This window comes from Belonocnema kinseyi, chromosome 1, assembly GCF_010883055.1.
Source record: "Belonocnema kinseyi isolate 2016_QV_RU_SX_M_011 chromosome 1, B_treatae_v1, whole genome shotgun sequence".
Classification (NCBI taxonomy): Eukaryota; Metazoa; Arthropoda; class Insecta; order Hymenoptera; family Cynipidae; genus Belonocnema; species Belonocnema kinseyi.
This window is the reverse complement of record NC_046657.1, coordinates 50,246,480-50,257,793: the sequence shown is the minus strand read 5'-3', so window position 1 is coordinate 50,257,793 and position 11,314 is coordinate 50,246,480. Positions and strand designations below refer to the sequence as shown.

The window sequence follows — 11,314 nt, the reverse complement described above, 5'->3', positions numbered from 1 at the left end:
AAAGCTTTTTTGCTCCGGCATTTAAAATCGTCTAGCCTTATATCCTTAAATATCGTTATCACAGGAATCTTCCAGTTTTTAGGATTTTTCTGTAGATCAAATGGCCATGCTGAGTCTTAGGAAACGTCTTCCGCTTACAAGATTGAATTTGAGGTAAACTTCGGTAGATTTAAGCTTTTCTTTTACGTATTCAATCAATCCTTCCAAATTAGTGCTACCAAAAAAATTTTGTCTTCAAACGTTATTTTTCCAGCCTTGATATTAGATAAACCAACATTTTTAGCAGTAAAATAGTCCTCCAGGCAGTGACTTTCCGCTACCAATTTTCTCTTTAAATTTAGTTCAATGAGCTTTTTATTCTTACTTGCGATGTTAGTACTGCAGCAGTTACCAAAGTTTCTGGCTGAAACTGACTTGTGACTGCACAATATTCATGTCATTTGCTAAAATTGATGGTTCTTTTTTATGATTTTTTCTGGATTTACAGTGACGTTAAGAAATGAGCCACCCTTGTGTGGAGACAATGCCAAATTAATATCAGTCAGAACTTTTTCTTCTTCTTTTACTCTCTATTTTAGCAATAATGAGGTTACCTGATCCCTTGACTTGCAAGGTGACTTTTTCGCTTTAACACATTTTCGAGGGGAGTTGGCAAGCTGCATTTATGGCACGATAGCGTCTCTACCAAATTTCTGATCATTGACGTTCTAGCTATCAGACAAATTCAAGGCTTGCTAGAATTGGTTGACATTGAACTCATTATCAAAGGTGAAAACTGATCGAAATCAAGTAAGTTAACAGTTTTTCCCACACTATTTTTTGCACGATTAACGTCTCGATGACATCTACTGCAGATGGCGCTTGGTAAACTTTCATTTTCGTCGCGAGATTCTTCCATAATTTTTTACAGATATTCCTATATTCTCTTTCAAGCTTTTCATATTCTTTTTATTCTCAAAACACAGCAAGCAAACCTACTTGCCTCGTGGATGCGAGAATATTTTAGAATTTAGAAAGCGATTAATATTCTTTATAATATAGCACATAATATCACCATTGATCTGTACAGTAATTTTTAAACAAATTAATATTGTATTCTAATCAAACCTTTTCCATGTGCAAATTTGGAAATCGAATATTGACATAAAATTCTAGTGCAAAATTCTGTATTTGGCAATCTAAAACTATCTAGAAAAAGATGCCGTCTTTTTCAGGAAACTCGATTCATCTTTATTCCTATATAAACTATTGTTCACCTTAGTGGCACAGGAAGAAATTTATTTACAAGAAACTTAGTGTCGAATAGATTTAAATAAAAATGTATAAAGTTTGAATGGCTCCAATTGCTATAATATTAGAGCTAGAACAAAGTTATTTTTTTTTGTTTCGTAGATAATTTAAGATACTTTGATTTATTATGAATCGATTTTCATTTAGAATTCACAGAGAAAAGGGTATTCCACACAAACTGAAATTCTTGAGTAAAAATTCACCGAAAAATCACTTTTATAGGACGTAAATCTTATAAACTATTAGTGCTAAGATATTGTTTTTTAATCTTTTCTGGAATTTTGTTTACTTTATTATCGCAGTTTTTAACAAAGAAAATTTACATTCTCTGCGAAATCATTTTTTCTCATGTGAATAATAATGTCCTAACACAATAGATGGCCATTCAAGAACATATTTCTCTTTATTTTTCACAATTGTTATGAACAAATTCACAGTGTACACTTATTCACCTAACAAAGTTCTTTTTTTAGGCAAAATTACTTATTTTAATCTTGAGAATAATATTTCGCTAAAATAAAGAACCTTCTAAAATAAAACATCCAAAAACAGTGAATTATTTATTAGCATGGATAAACACAATTAAAGTTATTGCTATGAATTTAACCAATAGAATTTTTTAGGTGACTATATTATTTTTTAAATGAAAAGAAGTGACCATGAAGAGGAGAAAAATTTTCTTTGAGTAAAACAACGATGTAAATGTGTTAAGATAACCAGACCAACGTCACTGATAAATATTAATTGATTACTGAGTAATCATAAAAAATGTCTACGCGTGGAATGGAAATTTGCGACAAGCTGAAATTACAAAATTTGTCACGAAGGTTAATTTCTCCTGAAAAATCGTCAGGCGCGAGTGGCCAAAGGAAGAAACATCCAACCCAAAGCGCGAACAAGATATAAAACAAGATATAAAAATTAATCTAAGAATACAAATTTGCGAAAAATAGAAAATTGCAAAATAAAACAAAAAACGTTTGAGATCCAATGACAAATCAGAAAAATAAAATATTTTATTTACAATAATAATTTTTCAAACCTGAAAAGGGAAGAGAAAAATTTTGTCGCACCCTATCCCTTTCCCAACTTTATGCTTAGTTAATTTAAGTGAAGATTAAGTTTGCAATAAAAAAAAATAATACTGAAATTAAAAATCATTTTTTGAGATTTAAATTTCAAGCTGACTCTATTTTTTTAGTTAAATTACATTCAAATAATTGAAAGAAATTCATGGCATTTATTAGATTCTATTCATAATGAGAAGGTATTAGTTTTATGTAAAAACTGTCTTTTGCGGATTTATTATTGTTAATTATTCAAAAATAAATGAATAAATACCGAAGAAGTCAAAAAATTAAAAAAAAATTAAACGCGAAGAATTTAAGGTGACGAAAAATAAGATAGAATTTAAGGTTTGTAAATAGAAGGAAAAAAATGGTTTTTACTGTTTTCACTCTTTTCTTAATTTTTTTATTTTTAGGAAACTTCCGAAATTTTCCGTAAAGTCTTTAAAATTATATAAATTTGATACGTTCGTTTGGATTGTATATGAAAAGCGAAATATAAAATGTTATCATGTTTGTTAAGAAGTTCAAATATTTCTATTGCGTCGAAATTAGTATTTATCAATCGTCATTAGCACAAATTGTAATAAATTTTCATAATTCAAAATAAGCACGAGATAGCGACTATGATTATAAAGAGTGAAATATTATTATCAATCTTTATTAGTCAAACTCTTTTCAAAATTCTTTTATTCTGGATTCTTTTATATTTAAAAACATGTGGATCCTGCTGTGTTTTCTGTTTTTCACATTAGCAACTTGCTCTAATCCTATTGGTAAATATAAAATTTATAACTATTTATTTAATAACTATGAGAAAGCTAAGCATTCGTAAAATAAGTGCAAATAAATATAACCATATTGAATACAGCGAGTGTACTTTGAAGCTTTGCAGCTTTATTCTGGTTGTAAATTTAAATATTAGGTTAAAGATTGATATTTTTTAATAAAAAAATTAATTAATTTGATAGAAAATTCATATATTCAGGTAAAATACTTAGTTTTTTGCAAATTCTTCCCTTTTTAATTAGTTTAAATCAGGGCCGGGTTCACGGCGGGGCAACTGGGGCAAAAGCCCCGGGGCCCCCACATGATGGGGGCCTCCACAAACCGTGGATTTAAAAATTCTATAGCAATAAAATTACCCGTTTTTTGAGAAATTAATTATCAATGAAGTATATATCCAAACATTATATAAACAGGAAGAGGTTATGGAACACATGATCTTAAACTATAGTTAATACGAATTTTCCTTTACCCATCTTCAACATCATAATAAATTTGATTAGAATTAAACTATTTCTATATCTCAAGATTACAAGAAATTTCAATTTTAACATTAAACATTTTAGAATCACTGACATTTGCCGCCTTACTTATCTAAGATGGAGAAATAGTGAATAGTGTTAATTTGTTGTTCAAATGTAAAAGTCAAATTAATAATAGATATTTATTAATTTAAAGGGCCTCCAATTTTTCTTGCCCCGGGCCCCAGACACATTAATCCGGCTCTGGTTCAAATGTTCTTTATATAAAAGTTATATATTTTTTGATCAAAATATTAATAACGATGCATTGAATTTTCGGTAAAAAGTAATCTTTTTTTATGTATATTTCAGAAATTTGGTTGGAAATTAATTTTTTTTTAATTTGGTTTGAAACGTATGACACCTTAACTTCTGAGTTAATGATGACCACGAAAGAAAGTGTTAAATTAGGATTAAAACAATCGAAAAAATTCTAAAGTTTGCCAGTAATTAAGTCTTTAAATAATAAAATACCAAAATTTGGCAGTTCACTGATGGTATAATGAAGAAATTATTAATTTATTTTAGTAATTTAAATTTCGTAATATATTGATTATTCCTTTAGTTATTTCATCTGCTATTCAGTTAGTGGACTCTTAAGGATGCACACTACGTACAGTCAATTCTGAAAGTTTCCTTTCTTTAAAATTATTTATAAAATCGTCAAAACAAGATCTATTATTAATTGCCGTAAATCTTGATGGAGGCTTCTATGTACACTTGAGAAAAAAATAATTCAGGTTAAAATTGTTTATTCAAATGTAGTTATTTGTAGGTTTAGTTTTTCCATTCTCTGTAGGGTAAAGTTACAATTTTTATTTAATCCTAATGATCAAGGCCTCATTTTATTCTCTAAGGGATTCTCTAGATTTCTATTTGGGTTTATTTTATAAAAAAAAATTAATTGAGAAATTATAAAGTTATTATTGCTATAAACAGTCATATGGTAGTTTAAATTTTATTCAAAACCACGCAAATAGAATTGTAGAGAATCCTTCAAAGAATAAAATGAGGCCTTGATCATTAGGATTAAATAAAAATTTTAACTTTTCTCTAAAGAGAAAGGAAAACTTAAACCTTTAAATAACTACAGTTGAATAAGCAATTTAAAACTGACTAATTTTTTCCCGCAGTGTGCTTAGAAGCCTACATCAAAATTCACAGAAATAACTAATAGATCTTTTTTTGTCGATTTTATAAGTCTTTTAAAGATAGGCAACTTTTGAGGTTGATTGTACCTACTGTACACCCTTACATTTGATTGTTTGCAAAATAAAATGGAAGACGTGACGTTTGTCAAAGACGTGATTTTGTATTTTATTTAATTACCTAATTTTAAAGTAAACAAGGTAAGCTGAAATCGATGGACTGCTTAAATAATTTTTGGGTTGACATTTTAAAGCAACTACGTGTGAAATCGTTCTATTGCAGGTGTTGACACTGCCAATGCCAAGTTTCAGAGTATTACATTCTTATTCTATCAATGAAAATAAAAATGTTATACAAAGGTGTTGTCTCATTGAATATTTATGCTTATGACGATTCCCATTTTTATCACTTTCCTTCAATAAATGTATACAAAACTAATTAATAGCATTTCTTAAATAATTAAATCAGAAGTTTATTTAAAATTGTACTATAGTAGATTTTGACAGCAGTTTTTGTAAATAGCCAGCGCTGCCTGAACCGTTTTAAATTGGAATGCATAATATAGCGTAATCTCCGCATGTGAGCAACCGCGTACTGCGCCTTTAAGCTAAGCTGCTGATGATTTTCACGCCAGAATCGCAACCTTTTTTCGCCCCGCACGTTGAGAAACTGCATGGGCCAGCAGTTCAAAGAATACTTAAACCGCAAGCGGCTAAATCAAGAGTCGAATGTATTTTACCACTTTTGATAACGAAATCCTTGTCATCTACATCAACTTTATTGTATTTTATAAAGTCTTATAGATTTGTCCAAAGTCTCGTCTTTGGCGTAAATTTATGATATGTGGCCATTTTATTTTTACCATATGAAAAATTAGTTCTTTCCAGTGCTTCCAGTCTTAAGAATTTTTTGAACTGCGCTTGGCTCGCTCCGTCAACATGTTTGGTTACTGTTGGCCGCGCTGATTTTGAACAGTATCAATATTCAAATTTTTAATTTATCATAATAATTAATAATTTATACAGCGCTTCGAGATCCAGACCAGCGCTGAACAATAGAAAAAGGTCGTGAAAAGGGCAGGTAGGCCGCAGTACCTTGAGATCGTCTTGAGCAATTTTTTCTATCACAATAATGAATCTTGTCTCTGTCGAGTTTCTTATTTTAATATTTGTAATTTTGAACTATGTGACTTAAAGGAAAATCAATAAAGTTACTAAAAATAAATTGATAATTTTTTTTATGTGAAAATAAATAACGTTTTTTTCCATTAAAATCACATTATTTTTTCCTCTGTAACACCAAAAATCTATTTTAGGATTAATAAATGACTTCTGATGCATTTTCAATCATTATTTATCATTAATATTAAATTTGACTATTTACGCCATTTAAAGTGCGCGGGCTAACAATAACTAATTGGGTAGCTAGCGCGCCGCAAGCGCAGTTCAAAAAGTTCTTAAAATTTAGAGCAGTGATTCTTTCCAATATTTTGTCTACCGTATAATAACTGCTGAATGCGCATCCTCAGTTCGTCGCTTTTAGCGTGATTGCCGAGATTCAGTTTTGAGTTTATCAAGTTTTTCAGAACGACCGAGGTTTATTGCAGGCAAGGCCTAAGAAATTAAAAGCCAGTAGCTGAAAACTCTTTTTATATAAAATTCTCTTTTAAATATTAATTGACTTTTAAATTTGTATTACTAAATATAAATTTGACCGACTTTTCTCCCAATTTTTAATAATCGTCTTTAAAAATGATTTGAATTTTTCTTGAAACTGCTTTCAAATACTAGAAAATTAAAAAAAAAACTGTCCGTAAATCTTCCAGATTCTTTTACGACATATTTTGCTATCCAAATATTTTCAATATCGGTTACAGTTATTGAACTTTATCCTGAAATATAAAAAAATTCTACAAAACTAAAAAAAAAAACTTTTTTTTAGATATTGTTCGTTTTTAATTATGAATTGTGTATTACATTTTTATTACTATATCCAAATCTAATAAAATCTTTCTGTAATTCTCTAAATGTAATTTCTTGAAAAACTTTACAGTCTTTCTAAATTTCTTGAGATTCTGCACAATGAAACGATTATCTTATGCCTTTCAGATTCTTTTTTTCATATTTTTTGAAATTCTCTTAAATTTAAAAAATGTTTCAAAATAAAAGTCAACTAAAATCCAGGAAATCTGAGAAAATTTTAAAGAAAATCTTAAAACTCTTTGAAATTTGTAGACCAATTCTAACTTTATTTCTGAAAAATTTAGAATTCTAAATTTTGTTTAGAAAATTCTTTAAATCTTCTTAAAAAATTATAATATATACTTATTAATTTATAAAAAATTCTCAAATAAACTTTTCTTTGTCAATTATGAAGTGTATATTTATTTATTATTACTGCAGAAATACAAAAATATTTGTATTTTCAGAATTAAAAATTTTAAAAATTGCTTTTACAAATCAAAAATTAACAAAGGTTTCTTGGGAAACTGTCATTAAACTTTTAATTATTACAAGAAGAATATTTTCATTTCGATATATATTATAATACCATTCTCAGCTTCTAGGGATACGAAGAGAAAATGGCGCTATAAAAATCTGACTTACCTTTACAAAGCGCCAGGCACTGTTTCGGTGCCACATGAGGGAAAGAGAAATGAAGAAAATGGAATTTAAAAATGAATTATCTATAAATGCTTGATTACATGCCCTTACTTTTGGTAGAAGGATTATTCGTGGGATAATAAACGTGTAGATCCCCCCCTCTTTTTTTAAAGAACAATAATTAAAACGAGTTTATTAATGTGAAAGAAAAAGAATAATGAGTTGATAAATTTACAAAATGTCGGTTAAATTAAAATCATGGCGGCATTCGCTAAAAGGGCGTGACTTGCAATTACAGGTTAATCGGATGCTTGAAAAACTTCCGCCCTTTTCATCCTTGCAAGCGATTACGGATAAACATTATTTTAAAAGAAAAAAACTTAGTTAAAAACATTCTTGGAAACGAAAGAAGAGAAAACAAACGTTACGGGATTATGCTTAACAACTACAACACACAGTAAGATACCTCAAACGCATACACTTGTAAAACCCGAAGAACGAAAAAAATAAATTCTTTTATCGCTAGAAAACAAATAGACACTCCGCGAAATTCATTATTTTTTTTAATGAAAAGAGATTATGACTATGAATAAAGGAAAACTAAGACGCATACTTTTGTCTCCCTGAAGCCGATGTAAATCAAGGAAGAAAAACCCTTGCGACTCAGTACGTACAAATAACTGAAGAGCGTGGATGACCAACACGAACTGAACTCTTACTTTGCTTTCTTGGCGCTTTCCCGCTCATCTCCGCTTGCTCACCGGTTCGTTCTGGGAGGTGCTGTCCCCTATAAGCTTTACTTCCGGCCCGTACGGTGTAGTAGGTTATGTCGTAACCAACCTGATATTGGTACGCTAGCAAAGATATTATAAACGTAGATGCGGTACGGGGCGTCGGAGTGGGGAATTATATATACAGGACATCACATTTTCTGCCCTATCGAAGTGCTGCCCTCGTCGTACTACGAAGTCGAATTCTTGTTTTCTCATTCTTCGTAAAATATAACGGTAAAGCAGTAGAAAAGTATTTTGAGGTTAGAAAAGTTTGACATGTCTGTATAGCTGAATTTTTTCAGATCTGAAGCTTGATCCAGGTTTTCGGTACAGTCTTTTTTTAATTATAGAAAAAATGTTCTCGAAAAATCATATTTTTAATTCTAAAAAAAGTGTTACAGAAAGGCATTTCAAGATAAACAAGTGCTGAAAGCATTTTTCTTTGACAATTTTTTTTTTAAATTGAAATAATCAAATATTTATACCAAAGAAACAACTTTGTCAATTTTTGAAGTATTTAAACATTATTGTTTAAATTTAAAATAATAATTAAAACAAAATATATTTCTGGCTAAGATATTTTGGTTGAAAATGTATATAGTATTTTTTAAATCACAAAAGTTCTTCTGAAAAATCGAAATGTTAATTAAAAAACACGTGTTTTTATATATTAATTTTGTGGTAAAATTTTTTGTGTAATTTTAATTTTAAATTCAAACAATAATTTTTAACACTTTAAATATTAAAACACAAATTTATTTGATAACAATATTTTATTATCGTAGTTTTAATAAATAATTAATATTGATTAAGAAACAATTTTATTTGGGGAGTCTTATTATTTGGGAATTTTCAAATTCGTTAATATTATAAACTGTTCAGGAATTTTATTAGTTTTGGAATTGTATTTTTGGGACAGAGAGTTTTACCGAGTCAGGAATTTTATTTTTCGGGATATTTCAACCGTCCCCATAGAATTACAGAAAATTTGCTCTAATTATAATTTCGGCGCTCGATCTTGTTGATTTTTTCCTACAGTATTATTAAAAAGAAATGTGTATGGAAATTTTTGATATCACAAAGTTAAAGATAATCTCAATTAAAAATTTTAAAATTCGCTGTACATCCAATTTTTATTCTTGGGTCTTGGCATTTTTTTTTCTAATCCATTTCAGTGACTGGTAAACAGGGATGATTTTCTCTTAGAAAATAAGTGATTAAAATTTGATAAAATGGGGTAGGCTTTTTTGACATCTAGGTATGTAAAAAAGGTAAACTGCAGAAAATTTAAAAACCAATTTAAGAACTATTTATACTCTTTTAAGATACCAATACAATTTACATAAAACTAATTGTAAAATTTGCAAATTTTTAGGCCTTCAGTTTAGGAACTGGAATTTTAACGTTAAAATTGCTTCATTTTCAGAATACAGCCTTATTGTTTGAATTTTAAGAATTTTTCAACATTTTTTGAAATTGTTAAAAGGCGAAAAAGTTTGAATTTAAAATTTAAAAATGCGAAAATACACCATTTTCCATGTTCATTTGCAATCCAGCGAGTCACTTTCTTTCGCTTCTTTTGAAAGTCGATCCTTTGCTTTCAGTTTTCTTTTTAAACTATACCTTGAATTCAACGCATTTCAAATTAAATTTTTGCAGCTGCATTTAGATTGAATTATACAAAGGTTTTTTGTTTTATATATAAATCTGCATTTAGAGGGACAAGCTGACTAATTCAAATAGTCTTTGTGCAAAACTTTTTTTCAAGTGCTACTGCCTCTTTCAAGGTTAAAGATGTACAGTGCATTTTTCGTGCACATTGTCTGTAATTGAAATAACAACAGAATAAATAGATGCACGTTTCGTATTGTGCCATTATGTCCCCAGTATAAGAAAACAATTCCAACGAATTTAAAGTTGATAGGGGAGTGCCAGGATTTAAGTCCGATTTGTGGAACTTTTTGGTTTCATGAGTGTTTTAGTTGTTCGAAATAACATCGAATCCCGGGTGCAACGAATATAACGAATATCTGGTCTTATCCTTCTTCATACATCGCGTCTTTTTTTAAGTTATGTTGGGTAAAATTTTCGCTTTTTAGGTTATGTCTTGAAGAATTTTTTAATTGGAACAAAGAGTTTTCAATGTGCCTAATTCGATCTGCTGCGGAAGCCGGTCTCCCATGGTGAAGTCGTTAATATGGGAAATTAGAAAAATACAAAGTGTCGTTTGTCTGTTAACTGACATAATTAATTATATTTTTTAGGTTAGTATTAAATTTGTTATAATATTTTTTGGTTAAGTAAATTGTTTTACTTAATACGCCATTACGGATTCAGACCGGTCACGTGAATTTGGGAAGAGTGACAGAAAAGTGATAATAAGTATTGTTTTGTAACTAACAATCTCTAACTTTCACATTAGTGCTTACTGTCTACAACATTTTTTACGATATGACTAATAGGAAGAATAATCCTATAAAATGGGCTTGGTTAAGAATTTCAGAATTTTTTAAAAAAGAAGCCAGATAGCGTGCCGCTCACAGACATCAAACATAGCACCAAGCAGTGAAGGTGAACACAAATTAAATTTAAAACAGTCTAACGACATACGTTTATGGTGGACATCACTATCATTAATAACTTATATTTTTATTCCGAAAATTAAAATAAATTTAAATAACACATTTAGCATGTTCCGATTGCATGGAATTCAATTCCTTTCAATACGCCTAAGTTCTTTCTTAACCTAAAAATTCAGTTCTATTTTACGAATAGAGAAAAATCGACGTTGATCTTGTCATCACATGCGAGGCAACACCGACGAAATACATCTTGTTAGAAAAATAGCAAGATTACGAAATAGATAGATTATGAAAAGGTTAGATTATCAAATAATTGTTTCATATGAATAATAGATACGTGTGGAAATACGAGGGTAGTTCAATAAGTCCTTAGAATGAAGTATAAAAACAATTTTTTTGGGTAAATTTTTTTTTATTTTTCAACATGGTCGTCTTTTTTTTATTTCTTCTTTCAGCTGCTCTAATAATGATGCATAATATTCACCAGTGATTATTTTACCCTTTTCCAAGTAGTCAATAAGTATAATTCCACGTGCATCCCAA

The 11,314-nt window shown here is 29.3% G+C and overlaps 1 protein-coding gene across 1 annotated transcript in view; it reads left to right on the top strand.

The window, feature by feature from the left end:
* The first annotated feature begins 3,054 nt into the window (after nucleotides 1-3,054).
* The window catches only part of LOC117173632, a 9,316-nt gene continuing 1,056 nt past the window's right edge, over nucleotides 3,055-11,314 (top strand). The window contains exon 1 of the mRNA XM_033362275.1: nucleotides 3,055-3,133. Within this exon, the coding sequence (XP_033218166.1) occupies nucleotides 3,076-3,133 (58 nt within the window). The 5' untranslated portion in view covers nucleotides 3,055-3,075. The remainder of the gene's footprint in view (nucleotides 3,134-11,314) is intronic.